The following is a 20127-nucleotide window of genomic DNA, read 5'->3' as shown; positions in this document are numbered from 1 at the left end:
CACTGCCGGGCTACCTCCTCATACCAGCGCCTCTCTGCCTTCGCTGCCTCCAGCTCTGCATTAGGGTGGCGATATTCCCCTGCTTGTGCCCAGGGTCCCTTGCTGTCCAACATCTCCTCCCAAGTCCAGGAGTCTTGTGTTTTCGGCCGCTGCTGCTGCTGCCCGTTACCACGCTGCTTGGTCCTCTTGTGGTGGGTGTTTCTGTAACGGATTTCCTCCTCTCCGTCTGAGGAGGAGTAAGGATCGGACGAAAGCACAGCGTGGTAAGTGTTCATGATGATTTTAATTAAAGAAAGCACTGAACACTGAATCAAAACAATAAACGAATGACGTGAATTTCCAAAACCCAAAACAGTACCGTGTGGCCCAAACACTCACACGGAAACAAACACCCACAAACCAAAAGTGAAACCCAGGCTACCTAAGTATGATTCTCAATCAGAGACAACTAATGACACCTGCCTCTGATTGAGAACCATACTAGGCCGAACACAAAAACCAACATAGAAAAACAAACATAGACTGCCCACCCCAACTCACGCCCTGACCATACTAAAACAAAGAATAAAATAACAGAACTATGGTCAGAACGTGACACTTACTCATGAGCCTCCATTTCCAAAAGCAGCAACTTATGTTTAATCTTCTCTACAACATGTGGAACTAGAGGAATGTTTGTAGCTCTTAATGAGCGAACTGAACCTGTTCAAAACAAACAATACTTTGAATTACAAGTAACCCAAAACCTATAATGGTATGGTCTCCAAGTCAAAAGGTTTAACAGACACCGAAAAGATTTGTCTATTCTTTCATTTTCAAGTTGTCTAGTGTGAAACCTTAAGTGAAACTACAAATTGCCAATAGATAATGCAAATTCATTGCATGCAACTTAAAAGTGTTTATGCTCAGTCATACTGCAATAAAATAATGTGGAACCCAACACAGGGAGAAAGGAGGGAGAAAGAGACTGGGGGAAAAATGGAAACTGACCGTAGGCTGAGTCTGCCGCGGGGTTCTGGTTTCGCTTGGTCGCCAGAACATCTGCTGATGGGAGCAAAACACAGCATTACTACCGAAAACAAAAGACGGAGTGAATTACAATACCACTCACAAAGACATAAGAAAACAAATGTTTTTTTATGGTGGCGTGACATGCAAGTAGGTTGGACTGCTCTGGATATTTCCAAACTGTGACCCAGTTGTGGATTCAAGTGTCATAAAATACTTTTTAGATGTGCTGTTTTCTCCCCAACAATACTTTTCTCCTCATATTCTTGTAGTCAAGTAAAATTGTTGATATAACTTTCGTGTGTACCTTAAGAACATACTACTTCAATGTTAGCTGGCAGATTGACAGGGAGCAAATGAAACATTGTTACATCAATTAAATCCATAACAGAGCAAACAAAAGGGGAGAAGGTATTTGATATTACACCATGGAAGCCTGTGACATCCACTCTTCCATGTACAGTGCCTTCGGAAAGTATTTAGAGCCCTTGACTTTTTCCTCATTTTGTTATGTTACAGCCTTATTCTTAAATGGATTTTTTTTTTAAATCCCACTCAATCCCTACACAATACCCCATAATGACAAAGCAAAAACAGTTTTTTAGACATTTTTGCAATTCTCCCCAAAGATTTCCGACCGGGTTCAAGTCCAGGCTCTGGTTGGGCCACTCATGAACATTCAGAGACTCGTCCCGAAGCCACTCCTGCGTTGTCTTGTCTGTGTTTTCATCGAGGATCTCTCGGTACTTTGGTCTGCTCATCTCTCCCTCGATTCTGACTAATCTCCCAGCCGCTGCAGCTGAAAAACATCCCCACAGCATGATGCTGCCACCACCATGCTTCACCGTAGGGATGGTGCCAGGTTTCCTCCAGATGTAACGCTTGGCATTCAGGCCAAAGAGTTCAATCTTGGTTTCACCAGACCAGAGAATCTTGTTTCTCATGGACTGATAGTCCTTTTGGCAAACTCCAAGTGGACTGTCATGTGCCTTTTACTGAGGAGTGGCTTCTGTCTGGCAACTTTACCATAAAGGCCTGATTGGGAGTACTAGATAGATGTTTGTCCTTCTGGAAGGTTCTCCACAGAGGAACTACGGAGCTCTGTCAGAGTGACCATCGGGTTCTTGATCACTTAACTGACCATGGCCCTTCTCCCCCGATTACTCAGTTTGGCCGGGAGGCCAGCTCTAGGAAGAGTCTTGGTGGTTCCAAAGACCACTGTGTGCTTGGGGACCTTCAATGCTGCATACATTTTTCTTCCCAGATCTGTGCCAACACAATCCCGTCTCTGAGCTCTACGGACAAATCCTTCAACCTCATGGCTTGGTTTTTGCTCTGACATGCACTGTGGACCTTATATAGACAGGTGTGTGCCTTTCCAAATCAATCATATGTTTTTTATTTTTAATAAATTTGCTGAACTTTCTAAAACCCCCTTTTCATTATGGGGTATTATGTGTAGATTGATGAGGACTTAAAAAAAATCCCTTTTAGAATAAGGCTGTAACGTAAAACAAAATGTGGAAAAAGGGAAGGGGTCTGAATTCTTTCTGAATGATTTGTACTTCCATGAAGGAATATACCCTTTTTTTTACAGGGCTTATATTTAGATGATTGGCCTGTTGCTACTGTATGGGGAAGTTGATGATCGCTCACCAAGGCAGTTCTCAGGGTACAGCGAGTGGTCTCCCTCGATATCCTGCTCAAAGCCAGCCCTGGAGAGAGCAAAAGAGAAAGAGTAAAAAAGAAAGGCTCATCACCCGTTTTCCTCTTTGCTGCCACAAGCAACCACCTACCCAACTGTAATTGGGACTTGTCATTTAAAAAAATATATATTTCACCTTTATTTAACCAGGTAGGCCAGTTGACAACAAGTTCTCATTTACAACTGCGACGTGGCCAAGATTGAGAAAAACAGTGCGACACAAACACAGAGTTACACATGGGATAAACAAAAGTACAGTCAATAACTCAATAGAAAAGTCTATATACAGAGTGTGCAAATGTAGTGAGATTTGGGAGGTAAGGCAATAAACAGGCCATAGTGACTTAATAATTACAATTCAGCAATTAAACACTGGAGTGATGGATGTGCAGAAGATGAATGTGCAAGTAGAGATGCTGGGGTGCAAAGGAGCGAAAACAAAATAACATGGGGATGAGGTAGTTGGGTGGGCTATTTACAGATGGGCTATGTACAGCTGCAATGATCGGTAAGCTGCTATGACAGCTGATGCTTAAAGTTAGTGAGGGAGATATACAGTTGAAGTCGGACGGAAGTTTACATACACCTAAGCCAAATACATTTATGCAATTCCTGACAATTAATCCTAGTAAAAATTCCCTGTCTTAGGTCAGTTAGGATCAATACTTTATTTTAAGAATGTGAAATGTCAGAATAATAGCAGAGAGAATGATTTATTTCTGCTTTTATTTCTTTCATCACATTCACAGTGGGTCAGAAGTTTACATACACTCAATTAGTATTTGGTAGCATTGCCTTTAAATTGTTTAACTTGGGTCAAATGTTTCGGGGAGCCTTCCACAAGCTTCCCACAATAAGTTGGGTGAATTTTGGCCCATTGAGATTAGGGCTTTGTGATGGCGACTCCAATACCTTGACTTTGTTGTCTTTAAGCCATTTTGCCACAACTTTGGAAGTATGCTTGGGGTCATTTTCCATTTGGAAGACCCATTTGCGACAAAGCTTTAACTTCCTGACGGATGTCTTGAGATGTTGCTTCAATATATCCACATAATTTTCCTGTCTCATGATGCCATCTATTTTGTGAAGTGCACCAGTCCCTCTTGCAGCAAAGCACCCCCACAACATGATGCTGCCACCCCCATGCTTCACGGTTAGGATGGTGTTCTTTGGTTTGCAAGCCTCCCCCTTTTTTCCCCAAACATAACGATGGTCATTATGGCCAAACAGTTCTATTTTTGTTTCATCAGACCAGAGGACATTTCTCCAAAAAGTATGATCTTTGTCCCCATGTGCAGTTGCAAACCGTAGTCTGGCTTTTTTTATGGTGGTGGTGGAGCAGTGGCTTCTTCCTTGCTGAGCGGCCTTTCAGGTTATTTTAATTAAATTTTTTATTTCACCTTTATTTAACCAGGTAGGCTAGTTGAGAACAAGTTCTCATTTGCAACTGCGACCTGGCCAAGATAAAGCATAGCAGTGTGAACAGACAACAACACAGAGTTACACATGGAGTAAACAATAAACAAACAAGTCAATAACATAGTAGAAAAAAAGAATCTATATACATTGTGTGCAAAAGGCATGAGGAGGTAGGCAATAAATAGGCCATAGGAATTAATAATTACAATTTTGCAGATTAACACTGGAGTGATAAATGATCAGATGAACATGTGCAGGTAGAGATACTGGTGTGCAAAAGAGCAGAAAAGTAAATAAAATAAAAACAGTATGGGGATGAGGTAGGTAAATTGGGTGGGCTATATACCGATGGACTATGTACAGCTGCAGCGATCGGTTAGCTGCTCAGATAGCAGATGTTTAAAGTTGGTGAGGGAGATAAGTCTCCAACTTCAGAGATTTTTGCAATTCGTTTCAGTCGCAGGTAGCAGAGAACTGTAAGGAAAGGCGGCCAAATGAGGTTTTGGCTTTAGGGATGATCAGTGAGATACACCTGCTGGAGCGTGTGCTACGGGTGTTGATATCGTGACCAGTGAACTGAGATAAGGCGGAGCTTTACCTAGCATAGACTTGTAGATGACCTGGAGCCAGTGGGTCTGGCGACGAACATGTAGCGAGGGCCAGCCGACTAGAGCATACAGGTCGCAGTGGTGGGTGGTATAAGGTGCTTTAGTAACAAAACGGATGGCACTGTGATAAACTGCATCCAGTTTGCTGAGTAGAGTGTTGGAAGCTATTTTGTAGATGACATCGCCGAAGTCGAAGATCAGTGGGATAGTCAGTTTTACTAGGGTAAGTTTTGCTGCGTGAGTGAAGGAGGCTTTGTTGCGAAATAGAAAGCTGACTCAGATTTGATTTTGGATTGGAGATGTTTGATATGAGTCTGGAAGGAGAGTTTGCAGTCTAGCCAGACACCTAGGTACTTATAGATGTCCACATATTCTAGGTCGGAACCATCCAGGGTGGTGATGCTAGTCGGGCGTGCGGGTGCAGGCAGCGAACGGTTGAAAAGCATGCATTTGGTTTTACTAGTGTTTAAGAGCAGTTGGAGGCCACGGAAGGAGTGTTGTATGGCATTGAAGCTCGTTTGGAGGTTAGACAGCACAGTGTCCAAGGAAGGGCCAGAAGTATACAGAATGGTGTCGTCTGCGTAAAGGTGGATCAGGGAATGATTGAACCCTGTGGCACCCCCATAGAGACTACCAGAGGTCCGGACAACAGGCCCTCTGACTTGATACACTGAACTCTGTCTGAAGTGTAGTTGGTGAACCAGGCGAAGCAGTCATTTGAGAAACCATGGCTGTTGAGTCTGCAGATAAGAATGCGGTGATTGACAGAGTCGAAAGTCTTGGCCAAGTCGATGAATACGACTGCACAGTATTGTCTTTTATTGATGGCGGTTATGATATCATTTAGGACCTTGAGCGTGGCTGAGGTGCACCCATGAACAGCTCGGAAACCAGATTGCATAGCGGAAGAAGGTACATTGGGATTCGAAATGGTTGGTCATCTGTTTGTTAACTTGGCTTTCGAAGACTTTAGAAAGTGTCAGAGTGTGTCACCCCGTTTGAAGAGGGGGATGACCGCGGCAGCTTTCCAATCTTTAGGGATCTCAGACGATTTGAAAGAGAGGTTGAACAGGCTAGTAATAGAGGATAATTTTAGCAAGAGAGGGTCCAGATTGACTAGCCCGGCTGATTTGTAGGGATCCAGATTTTGCAGCTCTTTCAGAACATCAGCTATCTGCATTTGGGTGAAGGAGAAATGGGGGAGGTTTGGGCAAGTTGCTGTGGGGGGTGCAGAGCTGTTAACTGGGGTAGGGGCAGCCAGGTGAGAAGCATGGCCAGCTGTAGAAAAATGCTTATTGAAATTCTTGATTATTGTAGATTTATCGGTGGTGACAGTGTTTTGTAGCCTCAGTGCAGTGGGCAGCTGGGAGTAGGTGCTCTTATTCTCCATGGACTTTACAGTGTCCCAGAACTTTCTGGAGTTTGTGCTACAGGATGCAAATTTCTGTTTGAAGCTTGCCTCAATCACCTACAGCTCAATCCCATTTACCGCCATCCTAATACAGAACTTGCCCAACCTGCCAGTTGTCAGTGAGAGAAGATTTTTCTTAGCCAGTACATTCACAACCTGAGAGACACATCCTGCACATGCATATGACGTCACCATCCACAGACAAGGTCGTCGAATCAGGAAAGAGAACATCCATTTTGCTGGCACCCTAACAAAGTTGGTCTGTTCTCCCCTTGTGCGCTGTCCAATTAGAAACCAGCGTCACGACTGATAAAGGTCAGATGATAATCTTCCTATCAGGTGACAGGGGGAGCAGAAGTGGCCAGGATAGCCTGCATCAGTTAGTAGAAAAAGATAGCAAGGACTAAAGCCAAGGTCATTATCCAGACCCTATTCAAACAAAATAAGGAGCCAGACCCAGTGTTTTGCTTGTGCATATTCATTTTACATTTACACTATTTAGCAGACACTCTTATCCAGAGCGACTTACAGTAGTAAGAGCATACATTTTCATACTAGTCCCCCGTGGGAATCAAACCCACAACCCTGGCTTTGCAAGGGACTACTATATTCCAGAACACTTTAAAGGGAAGTGAAACACACGAGTGCAGGTTTAACTATTGGGGGCTGTATTTTGGGCCACTCTCCCCTCCTACCCACGGAGAAGAGGGGGTTTCAGTATTCATTCTCATTAGGACTTTTCAATCAGTGCCTGCCACTTGCACAGACAGCCATCTATAGATTTAGATTCAGCATGCCTGTGAATGAGAGAAAGGTCCATACACAACCAGATACATTTAGAGTGGCTAGAGGCTAATGGAATGTGGGGTTTGAAGGCGGCACACAAGGGTCCATTAAGGGAAGGGGAATGAATATGATTAAATTGGATCCCACTTCTGACACCAACGGGAGCTCATTCTCATTCACCCTTCAGCCCTTTCCGTCTCTGTGATGCGGAGTCCTTGCTTTGTGTACATTTGTTTATTTTTTCTTTTTCTCTCCTCTCTCCGCTTCTCGTTCACTCGCTCTCCGTGTATCCATTTTCAAAAGTGTGGGATGCGTGAGTGCTATTCATTTCCCTCACTCAGAAACTGTAACGCTCTTCTATTTACTAGCAATGAACAAGGGGAAAGGACTAGGAGACATACATATGAAAATATGAAAATTCTCAGAAATAGTCTCACTGACAACACATACTTGTAAAAAAGGACCTACCAGAGATGCATACAGGCAGTGAGACTGATATAAGTTTATACAAATGCTTGCTAATTAAAAGTCATATAAGAAAATAGTCACCCACTCACATCCAAATAAGGAGGATTCAGTTTAGGAGAAGGCCTAATTAGAGGTTTGAGTTTAAGAAGACAAACATCATATTTTAAACAGTGGTGGGCCAGGCTGCAGAGTTGCTTCGGGACTGGCAAAGCACTTCAGCTCCATTTTGTTTTTCGCTGATCGCCTCACTTGGGAGCTCTTTAGAGCATTTTGCCAAGATGGCCCGGTCTGCCAAAACGTCTGTCGCATTCACCTCTGGTCTGGATCAACCCGTTCGTCTCCAGGGAAACCACTAACTCGCTGCCACAACAACAAGGCCCATCTGCTGCTCATCTTAGGGAAGTGGCTGAACCACAGTGTCCTGGATAAGGTGTTTCCAGAACATTCTTCCTCGTCCACTGAACTCTAACTCTCTAACAAAAACAGAGATATTTCACTGAGATTTATACTTTGGAGGTGAAACTTCATGGAACTTGCAATAGTCTCTCAAAGTTCATGAATCCCCGTCTTAAACCACCAATTCCTGTGCTGCTGGGATTAGGAATGTCCCCCAAAATCCCATAACTATATAGATTACAGTGAGTGCCATTAGATCCATGTCGATGACTGACATTTAAACTGCAAAATGACTTTTTTCAGCATCTAAAAGATTTAATCAAGGCCTTCTTCTGCGGACACAGCATGACAAATCGCGCTAAACCGCCAACCCTGGAAGCGCCATGTCGAAAGTCACAGGATGGAAACTCAATTCTGCAGCAGTTAAAACAGACAATGCTTTCCGCTATTCTCCTTGGTTCCACAAATCAAAGACCTTCGCTTTTTTCCCCTCGACAATCTAGGAGATTGAGGGAGATGTCACATATCAGCGAAAGAACAACGGGCAAATGAGTAGGAGAGGAGACAGGAGAGGGAGGAGAGATGGGGACCCACTTTGGCAGCTTGCCAAAAGAGAGGTGTGAGAGTAGGTGTTAGCCACAACCTTGTTCTTTAGCACCACTTCACCAAAGGGGGGGGGGGGGGGGGGGGGGGGGGGTGCTAGCCCTACACATGCAGAGCCACAGTACTGCTGGTTTTTGTCCGCGACTCTGCAGTGAAACACCGGATTCAGCTAATCAAGGTGTTGACAATTAGTTTGATTAGTTGAATCGGGTGTGATGGCACTAGGCCGGGACAGAAACCGCGAGCAGGATAAATAATCACTGCTAGGGAATGGGTGGGGTTGTGGAACAAAGTGAACTGGTGGCATGGCCAAGTGAATCCCAGTAAGCTCTTACACAGCAACCTTTTCCATAGCACTGGAGAGCAATGATCATGAGTTAGTGTCAAATGACCCCTCTTCAGTTCATGAGAACTGATCGATGGCAACCAATCAGTTGTTCAGTCATTTCCTTTGTTTCAGAGAATTGAAGAGACTATTTTCATTTTCAGGAGGTCTGGGGTGACATTTTTTATTCCTGAGAGATTGCAGTATCTGTCAGCTCATAAATAAATCAATGGACTCAAGCCATTGTGGCTCAAGTGGTTGATTGTTCCTTTCACTTAAAGTGCATTGCAAAAGTGGAAACTGGCCCAAAGCCAGCAGATATAAAGAAACAAATGGATGCATATTAGCATTAACTGCACAAACAGAGTTCCAAAGTGTATAATTTGCTGGTGTAAAGAAACTGACTATCGGGAAAACTCATCTTTGAAGAGCGGTCCTCATCTGCAGTACAATGATGTCACTTACTCTACATTCTTCCTTAATATGACTTTCAAAAGGTTTTGAGATTTATTTCCCTTATATCTTCCACTCTCTACTCTCCTCTCCTTTTATGGGGGCCAATACTGATGGCAGATATACGATCACGCTCTCAAACCTTTATTACCTTTCAGATTGATGCCTTTCAGCGCGACAGGAAGGAAAGTGACACTTACTTGAACCCTGGCGCCATGTTGGCACAGCTCCCGGTCCGGAGCCAGATGCAGTACGGGTCGCGGGATGACAGACAACTCCTAGAAAATGACGAGGCAAGAGACGGTTAAATCCCTGTATGATATTGCTCCTTGGCGTGGAGGCAATGGGCGCCCGACTGTGTCTACGTTGACAAAGTGACACGCCACACACACACTTGAGGCAAGGACACTGCTGCGGTCTAGTGGAGCGCGGTCTGTTAGGGCTATTCCCCATCTGGTGTCTGCAGAGCGAGACTGGCCTGCGTGTGAACACAGAGAGGTGAATGTGTCTGACAGTGTGTTTTAGCTCATTCTCCAAGATGACAAGTATGCCTGTGAAAGACCTCATAAAGGACAGGTGTGTTCATCTGTTTCTAAATATTTCTGTGTGTGTCATGACGGGCAGCCTGGAGGAGTGAAGCCAGTTATCTTAGTGACAGGTGCCCCTCAGTCTCTCTCCTCCAGCTGTGGAGACATGCTGACAGCCAGGACCACAGGGAATGAGGGGGTGCTCCGAGGGGAGAATATGGGAGAGGGGGGGGGGGGGGGGGCTGTCATACACTTGCCTAGGGAAGGAGGAAGAGAGGGGGTTGTCTCCTTTGGATTTCTCACTTGTCAATCAGTGCTCTATGTTTTCATGAAACCCTGCCTCCCTCACGTCCCACTAGTAGGGGTTTATGCACACGGCCTCTCAAAAGGTATTGTGGGCTGACCCAGACTGCGTTTGTATGCATGCACATGCGAGTGTGTGTCCGACTATGAAGGAGGCAGTGAATTTTTTTTGTTGCTGTTTGAATGTTGATAAATTCCAATGGCAGGATCAGTCAACTATAATGATATTCTTGATGTGGTATTCTGTGCTAATGATATCCTGAAACATTTCCAACATTTACGGGCTGTTAAAATATTGATTCCAGGGGCAATTAAGCGCCCATTTCTAATGTTTTGGTTGTTTGCCAAAATATACAAACAGGCTTTTTTAGAAGCTGTGCCAAATACATTTGGACAATTTGGTAATTTCCTCATGGCTTCCCTGTTCTCTCTAGCTCAATTATCTGACAAATGACTAGAAGAAATATAAATATTTGTTGATACTGAAATCACTTGACCACAATTTGACATTTAAAGAGCTTGGTATACAGAGACTAAGTATTTGTTATAACACATTAGAGTAAACCATTTTGAGCAGTGCAAAAGCACAAAAAAATGCCAGGCCCCGTTTTTTCTAGGTCACGTAGTCAGGGAAAACTCGGCCCTAACAATACTGTATATCCTACCCATGTGTATTTTCACACAATCGTTTCCGACCTTGTTGTAACTCACTTTTTACAGGCGCCGTGCTCAGTGCAGCGGCTGAGTGGTACTCTGATGACACAGCTGGTGAAGGCCACGAACAAGGCATGATGGTCCTTATCCAGCTCCATTCCCAGAATCCTCCGGTCCTCCTGCCCCTGAATGTTACACCTGTGGGAAACCATGGTCACATGACACGTGAGAACACTTAAAGCACAACCATACTAACAGATTAGAGTTAGACCATAGACATGTGAAACACAGTACAATGACTCAGTCGCAGATAGAAATGGGAGCCCCATTTAAAGCCTATCTCTGTAAGAAATGTGCATTTAGGAAGTTGATATACCATTTGAACCCCTAATATAGTGTGGAGAATAAAATTACTCTGCTTGTGAACTACCATAGTAAAGATTTGGACCATTTGGTGGAAGTAATAGCATTATAATGTAGGTTACAGCTTTAAAGAGGGTATAGACATTAATTTTGGAGATTTTACAGACTGATATTACAGTACTGTCACAATGGGATGCTTATACAGCAGTCAGGTTTTCATGCCATAACCAACTTTCGCTATTACTACGCCTGCGTAGTTATGACCTATTCAAAAGTGGTTACACACTAACTTAAGTGGGGTTATAGACTGACTTATAGAGGTTTTGTGCTCACATTGAGGGGTTATACACATCTATGTCCTCCAGGAGCTGGGAGCCAAAGGAGGCGTTAGGATGAGTGCTGGACAACACCTTCAGGACCCTGCCATCCTCCGAGCCCAGGAAGACCACAGTGCGGTCTTTAGACGGCCCGGCAGAGGTGTCCACCGCAATCTGAGTCAGCTTGTACCTGGAGAAGTGAAAAACACAGTTAGCGCTGATTGTACTTCCGGAACTGGTAACTCGTCAGCCATAATGGGTCAGTCATTCAGAACAAGTGAACCGCCGTGACTGGCATTGAGACACAGGTCAACATAGGGTTATAAATGAAGAATTTTTCATCCCTTTTTGTGCTTTTCCTGATTTGAACTCGTATGGTTTTCTGTGCACCAAAATATGGAGTGGATAGTACACTCAAATGGGGAAAACAGAATAGCTAGAGTGCAGCTGCTCTGAAAATTCCCTTTTGCTTTAGGCTACTTTCTGGGTGAGATTTGGCACTTTCCCGAATGGCTTGTGTTGGTTCCCTAGCAGCATAGCAGCTGTCAAGGAAGGTTTTGTAAATGAACCATGATTGTCTCCAAAATGTACATGTTCTTATCTTTGTGTGTTTACACATGCATATCTAACGCCAGTCATCTCTACTGGCTGCTGAAGACTGAAGCATAACCCCTGCATGTCATTTTCAGTTTTATAATAACCACTATGCTATAAAATATTATTTCCTCGGGTTCATGAATGCAACACACTCGCATGAGAACATCCTATGATTTAAGCCCCATTTTATCGCCAATATTTCCATGACTTCACTAGGACTTCGAGATATTTCACTAGGAGGTTTCGTCTCAGGATGTTTGGAGCAGTGTGAAATAACATGTTCCCTGTGCCCCCCTGGCTTCTGTTGTCATTTACCAGAGTATCACATCAGCTTCCTGTGGTGAGAAGCAGCAGGCCGGGCACCCAGGGGGTACGGCAGGCAGACTCAAACACCTCATATCACCTCTGCACCGCCAGTAAATGTCAAGCTTTGTGGATGAAGCCACAGTCTCCGGTCAAAAAGAGAAGCAGTAGCTAGGCTGAGGCAATTTCTGGGTTTAGTTTCTGAGCGAGGACTCCAGTCGCCTGGTTTGAGTAAAGTGTCATTCACTGAGTCATTTGACTTACTGTACATGGTTGCACAAAAACTTTGCTGTCATACTGCTCATATGTCAGATTTGTATAACATTGTATATTATAATGCATTATTGCATGTTTGTGCCGTTTGTCGACACAAAGATAAATAGTTATATTCTATTGCATGGTACTGCCCTACAGTACCTGCTGGTGGTGCGGGTGAAGCAGGGCCGGTCGTTGACGGAGGGCACCGCCTCGTCCATCAGAGGGTAAGACTTGATGAAGGTCAACGTGTCGTCGGGGAAGGTGGTGGACGACTTGTAGGCAGAGGCCAGGCCGTCACCGGCACAGGAACCAGGTCTGAAGTAGAAAATAGAGATTTGAGAAATTACATTTGGCAACTCTTATTCAAACAAAACATGGGTATGTACTGTGCTAGTCTAGCTAGTCCCAGATCTGTTGGTGCTGTATGGCCAACTCATATGGTCGTTGTCATATGTAGGCTAGTGTTTCCCCCCTTTATAAGGCAGTCTCATACCTAGGCTTGGGCACCTGTTCCTCTGGTACTGGGGTCCAGGCTGAGTCACTGGTTTTCTGCTCCTTAAACTTCCCATTAAAGGCCTTCTCTATGTCATCCATGTAGAAGGCACACACTGCTGAGCCAGGGATACTGACGAGGGAGACAGACGCAAAGAGCGTGTTCAAAAAAGAGCCTTGTGGGATTGAGTTATTGAAAAGGTTTGTTGAAACATGGTTGGCTAGTCAAACAAGGCAAACATTTTTTTAATCCAATGTTTATCTGGTGAGTGTAGAGCTCTGTGTATAATTCCAAATCAATATCAAGAAGTTTGAGGTAAAACTAAAATGTTCCTGTGCAGTAAGGCCGTCCAGTGTTTGAGTGATGTTGCATATTCTTGCAGTGTAACACCCATTTCAGACAGAAGATGTGGTATATTACCAATAAAACCTTATAAGGCAATGTTTATACACCCCCTTTCATACATATCAGTGGGTAATTGGCAAATTAGGAGAGGTGGGGGATGTAGTTAAAACATTGGGGTAGGGATGGGTTATACTGTATATTGAATTCATTTAAATTTATGTTTTAGCGCGACGTTCCAAATGCCTCTAGGTTGTTAGTTTATTTTTTACTAGCGTTCTGTCTTTGGTCTCGCCTCCTTCGCTCCTTACGCGCTGTGCGCACAGTGCAACTTCCCACTCGCACATAGACGCCAAGCCCCTCCCCTCTGCCGCTCACAACAACAAAAGACGAAAGATAAACTGCTTGTTGTCAGGGAGGAAGAAGTTAAAAACTCGCTATTTCCATTTGAGGTTTGGTCCAACAGAATCGGTCATATGGACACCGAAACGGTTACAAACATTATTTTGCTGTAATAGAAAAGAACTTAAACTTTCTTACTATACCCTTTTTTTTACTCCCAAAATGTAAAACAGATAAGACCCTACTAAAACGAGAGTATCAATTAACTTGATTGGGGAACATGTATGCTCAGTTTCTATCGTGCGCTGCATTGCGGTACCACGCACAGGTAGCAGCATTTTAGAGACAGAATGTCATGCGCTAACTTTCTAGTTTGTGTTTTATAAATGTGCAATGTGCCTAAAAATACACATTTATATAAGGAATTGGAACCTCTCATTCTGAGAAATAAGCACCTTATCCAGGTCGGCCACTTGATTTCAATATCTAAACAAAGTAAACAGTTGCATTCATAACAGTTTAACTGTTCTATCGCATTAGCAAGCAAATGCAAGTTGGCTAGACTTCAAATATAAAGATGAACTGGCTACTCACTAGCACGTGGGCTTGTGCTTGAGAGATTGTTCATGAGACCTGTGTTAATTTTCCTATAATGCCTGTTACAAGAAGTGGGTCATTATCTGTGGGTGTGCATGGTTCTAGTCAATTTTTTAACAAAAAGGGCATTTTCATAGACAGACTTGAAAGTCAGATCAGTGATTATTGCAACAACAAAAAAGCAGGTTCAACTATTTTGATAAAATAATGTAATATATTAGTGGGTCATATGGTTGTGGAAGGCTTATATTTAGCCTAGGTATAATTTTACGAGCCCTGAATTCATTAGATTATTCCTGACTGTTTGAAATGCGGTGTATTTACCTTAAATTGTGAAAAAAAAGCTTACTTAGAGAAAATCGAGATGTATATCATGCATGAGTTGCCCGTAAATTTGAAATAAATCGATATATGGTTTTTAGGCCATATCGCCCAGCCCTGAATTTCAAAATAGGGAGGTGTTGAACAATGGAAGTGTTAATGAATTTACCTGCAAAAAAGCAGAGAACTATTCACACAGACCTAATAGGTGTATTTTGGTTACAGGGTCTGTGAAAATGCAGGAATCATAACTAGGTCTTTAGGTGGGTTTAAATTGTCCATGTTTTTTAACCCCCTACCCCTTTCAGATGTACAAAAAAAACAGGTTAAATAAAGCAGGCACGGTAAAATCGTAGGAATGTTGTCTGTGTATGAAAGGGGTATAAGAAATGTATGGATATTGGCGTTGATGGAAGAGTGCCCACCACTACTTTCTTGGCCACTAGGCTAACCTGTTAGCTTGCGTAGTAAACACTCCCACCACCGCGGGGCGCTGGTTGATCTGTAGCACGTTGGTGAGCGACTGCAGCACGTCGAAGTAAAAGAACGAGTCGCCGGGCACCGAGCAGTTGAGCCGCGCCTTCAGGAAGGAGGTCCAGTAGCGCTCTAGCACCCGAGGAGAGCCGCCATTGTCGTTCTTACACACCCGCGCCACACGAGAGAACACCACCTTGGAGCAGAACCAGAAAATTATACAATATAATAGAATAGTGCTTTATTATCCTAGGCGCTCTTCTCCCGACCCCTTGAGACAACAAACATGACTTAATAGGCTTGAAGCAGCACAGGATCAGCCACAGTGCTGGCTGTCTGGGGTTAATAAGTGCCTTGCTCAAGGACACAACAGTAATAATGTGTACTGGAGATTCTGTCACCAGCTGTCATCTCATTTTCAACTTCTCGATTCTTCACCATAAGATTTCAATCCGCAACCCTCTGGATGCACTTACGCCTATCTAACCTCCAGACTAACCCCCACAAATGGACGTTATTTCCCATTCGTAATAGCTCAGTGGTTCCGGGACATAAGGCTGCAGACCTGTCATTATAGCTCATATCCTATGTCCAACCATAATGGTGCCTTCATCTTTTCAGAATCACTCATCTCAACTAGTCATGATACATCTGATAAGAGTACATAGAACATCTGTTGTTTAATCTTTCTTTTTTTCTTCATGATTTTTTTCAGTTTTGAACAGAACAAAATGACCACCAGGAATTCAGCTAAAACTTTGATTAATTTAGGAAATTTGTTCCCAACTATTCTCACAAATAAAAAAGTGACACGTGACTGTGTCTCAATGTAATCAAGGTATGAAATGACTTATTTTTCAATATAATCTCTTTTTGGGCTTAGTTGTAGTCAATTTGCAGTGTAAAAATTATTCAAATTATGTTCCGGGCCTCGACCATCCGCTCCGACAAAAATCGGCCCCCGGCTGAATCTAGTTGGCTACCCCTGTCATACATCAATCTTATATAAGTGACACCCTCTTACCTTGCCCAGTGTGGTGTACTCCACTGCAATCTCACTGAGGAAAAAGTAGACATAATTTCCATACTCGATCGCATGGTGGAAATGGGGCTCTGGGGAGACAAGGAGACACACACAAGAGGGGAAAAGTGAGAGTTGAGATTGAATTAAAGTCATTATGGTGAGTCATACTTTTCTGGGGTGTATCAGAGATGGAGTCACTGCTGTTCAGGCATTTGTTCCAACCCAGTACTACCACCTGATCCAACTAATTAAGGACTTGATGACACGGTGATTGGTGGTGTAAGAGCTACACATCCCCAACCAGGACACTGGTCGACACAAAAGTAATGTGACCAACCTCGGAGCCACTTGGAGTCGTACTTGACGGTTCGCAGGACGGGGCTGTCGTCGCCAAGACTACGATAGATGACAGCGTCGCTGGCCAGGAAGTCGGTCATGGTGGCAGAGTAGAAATCACCGCCTGAAAAATAAAGTAAGTAGAGAGAATATAGTAATTAATAAGTACAATAGTATAGTAGTAATACATAAAGTCATAGTAAAATACCAGAATTCATATGGATACGCTTTATATATAAAAAAAACACATTTTCATAAATAATGCTATAACTGCTCAACTGATTAAGCTAATATTTACTATAAGCTAGGTACAGACTTTTATGACTCATCGATTTAACCATAAGACTAGGCTTCCGTCTCGACCTGCCTAAAAGGCCTTACATTCAGTCTTTGGACAACATATTATTTGCTAATGGACTACGGACAAAATTTCATTTCAAATTCTACATTTACAAATTGAGCCACTCACCAGCAAAGAGGCCGAGGTTGGATTGACCCGACTCGAAGGGACAGCGCGCCTGACCCACCACCTCTTCGCCAACCTGCTCCAGGGTGGTCATCTGTGGGAATGAGAGGAGACTGTTAGTTCTCTGTTGCCATGGTGGCTCTGGGCATGGACTGAAACCTGCACTGCACAAACCCCTTAACTCCTTTACCTCCGCTGCAACATTAGCTGAATTGCTAACACAGCCATTGCTATTGCTAGCACGGCTGTGGACGTTTAGCCCCTCGCTGGCGCTCATAAATTACCTGGCTGCCTCTCCAGTCCCTCATGGGACGGTCTCCTAGTTGTGGCTAAGCAGGAGTTGGACTCCCTGCCCCCCCCCTCCCCCCACACACACACGCTAGGAAAAACAAAACAACATCTGTCTGGTTGGCTTCACCTGACTCTGCCTTCAATGAGCTCCAATTAAGTAGTTTCTAATATTAAATGACAAGTCCTCTTTCTTGCCTTTTCAACATAACTTCACACTATTGCATGTATGCAAATTGAATTGGTAATTGTATTGAATGCGAAAAACAGACAAATGTGTAATGTCATCTTGACTTTTATTCAATTGTGAGTCATGAGTGAACAAACCGACTGCTCGGGAAGCAATTATACCTTCTCAATGCAAGAGGATTGAACACACAAAGGCTTAGCACTCAAGAGGGGGTGAATGAAGAGCCAAACTGTGGCATTGTGATAATGACTAGCTCGTTGTCTCTGCATGCCCGCCAATCAGCAATCACAGCTTTATAATTGGAGTGACATTAACAAACGTCAATCATGGCTCTGTCGAATCTAAAGGTTTGATGAAAGAAGTTAACAGCACACATCAACACCTAAACTCACACACACGTACCTTGTAGTTACGGCAGGTGGGGTTGAAGGCATTAGTGCCGCAAGCAAATAGGGTCTCGTCGTTCCGCGGTACCAGCACTTTGACATAGTTGTAGCATTCATCCTGGAAAACCACATAGGCTCATTCAGTATCACTGGGAACTCATGTACTATAAATACATTTGGAACAAGAACAGGCTGCCATAATAAAATAGCGCTGATGCATTACTCGTCCTCACAAGAGAATTATGGTGCCTTTGAAACCATCTAATTATGTTATAGGGTGCACTTAATTTTTTTTAATTTAACCTTTATTTATCTAGGCAAGTCAGTTAAGAACAAATGAGTATCTACAATGACAGCCTACCCTATGGGACTCTCAATTGAGGCCGGTTGTGATACAGCCTGGAATCAAACCAGGGTCTGTAGTGACGCCTCTAACGCTGAGATGCAGTGCCTTAGACCGCTGCGCCAATCGGGAGCCTCCCACTTATGCTGCTAGGGAGAGTCGACTCTACCACTGAAGAATACCAAGCGGTAGCTAGTGTGTTCTCTCCTGACCTTAACGTAGACACACATAGAACATGGTGGAGAAAGATACTCACGCTGTTTCTACCTCTCACGGTACACTTGGCCACATCCTTGGACCTCCATGTCAGCTTCTGCAATACATGAAAAGGGGGGGAAACAAAATATGACACCACACCATGCTCTAGACCAGGGGCATTCGGTCAGGCATTCGGTCTTCAATAAGGTCCGGAGGGCCGCATTGAAAATTGGTTGTACTTCCTCGCCTTCAATTTGCTAAAAATGTTCCTTTTTCCCATAGCTTTCATTTTGGTGATTAGTAGCGAGCTGGACACAGTCAAGAAACGGTATGAATGTAGGTCCATTATCATTTATACACAGTTTCCATTTGGTTTTAGTCATTTTAAAGTATTATGAAAAATCACCGGATTGGAACCCCAAATGCCGGGTTTGGCCCGCAGGCCGTATGTTTGACACCCCTGCTCTAGAGAAAGCGCCACCCCACCACACATAGGGTTACATGAAAGAGCCTGATGCAATCACAGGGTGCGTTCATGTGGCAATAACCGGTCAGAGGCCTCTCTGTGACCTTTGGGCAATCTTTGGATCTACCTGCTGAGAGCCTCGCTCGACTTCGCAACCCCATCCAGAGTTGTTTCTGGGAAGCTGATATGAAAAGGGGCTTCCATGTAGAACTACTGCCATATTGGGGTTACCCTCGAGGGTCCTCCGGGTGGGGAGCAGCCAAGCTAAGGGCCATTGTTTGCAGGCTAGTCCATTAGTGAGGAAAACTCAGAAGAGGCCAGGCTACGGTACTTCTAAAAACAAATATAATTGACATTGCAAATAAATGATGGGTACTTTGGTGTTTAGAAGATATTTTTTTTAAAATCAAAAGTATGCAGTAATAAACCACATGGTCATGTTAGTTCCTGCTTGTATTATGTTGTATTCCATCTTGCATAGCCATGTGAGGTTTGATCGAATGTTTGATTATGTAACTTACCAGCTGGGGGACGAAGTCGTCACCAGCTGTGGTCAGGTTTACTGCAAAAACATGATCCCTGTGGGGTAAAGATTAAGATTTAGTGTCATGGTGTTCTGTGCACAGTCTCATAAATAAAAACAAACTAAGGGTTGGTTTCCCGGATTCTGCATTGAAAAACCTTCAGTGTCTGGGAAACAGACTCTAGTTTGGTCAGTCTGGTAGTGATGTTTTATTGGTTGTGATTATTAACATGTGGACCAGAACGGAGGCAGTGAATTGGCTGACTGACCTGGCAGCGATGTAGAGCATGTGGTTGATCCTCAGCATCCTCTGGAAGTCCAGGCCTAGTCTGATTGTGTCGTTGTCCGACACCAGCCCCTGGAACCCTGGGTACAGGTAGGAGTCTACAAAAAGAGAGAGAGAGACGTTGAAGATAAGAGTAGCTGAATTATCACATATATTTCAAGATTTTTCCAATTCGTGACCCCAACTCCTGGACAGCTCACAGCTTTACGGGAATGACTACTATCTCAAGTTGTCATTTATAATTGGTAATCCTGCTTGGTCCTGACAGGCCTCATTCTGGTGTTTAAATCTTTAATTACGTAGTATTTGTTGTATTTTCTGTTGCTTGTGGCAATAAATGGATACAGTGTAGGTTTGCAGTCGCTAAACTAAACCAGTCACTCTCTGGTCAGGCACGCTCCCATTCTAGTCATGTCCTGTTCTTCCTGTGAATGGTATCCAGGTTCGGGAGGCCTGGCTTGTTTCTAAAAGGTCAGACTAGGGGAAAGTTAATGAACAGAAACCTCTGCTAGTCCCTGCTCTCCTGCTCTAGCCGTCTGTGTCCAGTC

At 43.8% G+C, this 20127-nt stretch overlaps 1 protein-coding gene across 4 annotated transcripts in view; it reads right to left on the bottom strand.

The window, feature by feature from the left end:
* LOC110488308 (semaphorin-6D) overlaps positions 1 to 20127 on the bottom strand; it is a 132922-nt gene that overhangs the window by 12195 nt on the left and 100600 nt on the right. For 3 of the 4 annotated variants that reach the window (XM_036971695.1, XM_036971696.1, XM_036971697.1), the window contains 15 exons: positions 19563 to 19677; positions 19292 to 19349; positions 18363 to 18419; positions 17780 to 17881; positions 16903 to 16993; positions 16435 to 16557; positions 16098 to 16186; positions 15052 to 15269; positions 12998 to 13129; positions 12664 to 12819; positions 11363 to 11536; positions 10724 to 10864; positions 9383 to 9460; positions 2665 to 2723; positions 991 to 1044 (listed from right to left, as the gene is read on the bottom strand). In XM_036971695.1, coding sequence (XP_036827590.1) covers positions 991 to 1044; positions 2665 to 2723; positions 9383 to 9460; positions 10724 to 10864; positions 11363 to 11536; positions 12664 to 12819; positions 12998 to 13129; positions 15052 to 15269; positions 16098 to 16186; positions 16435 to 16557; positions 16903 to 16993; positions 17780 to 17881; positions 18363 to 18419; positions 19292 to 19349; positions 19563 to 19677 — 1647 coding nt within the window. The remainder of the gene's footprint in view (positions 1 to 990; positions 1045 to 2664; positions 2724 to 9382; positions 9461 to 10723; positions 10865 to 11362; positions 11537 to 12663; positions 12820 to 12997; positions 13130 to 15051; positions 15270 to 16097; positions 16187 to 16434; positions 16558 to 16902; positions 16994 to 17779; positions 17882 to 18362; positions 18420 to 19291; positions 19350 to 19562; positions 19678 to 20127) is intronic. The other variant, XM_036971698.1, reaches the window with a different exon arrangement.

Source organism: Oncorhynchus mykiss, chromosome 32, assembly GCF_013265735.2.
Source record: "Oncorhynchus mykiss isolate Arlee chromosome 32, USDA_OmykA_1.1, whole genome shotgun sequence".
Lineage (NCBI taxonomy): Eukaryota > Metazoa > Chordata > Actinopteri > Salmoniformes > Salmonidae > Oncorhynchus > Oncorhynchus mykiss.
Note: the sequence above shows the minus strand (reverse complement) of the source record. Positions and strands in the feature narration are given on the sequence as shown.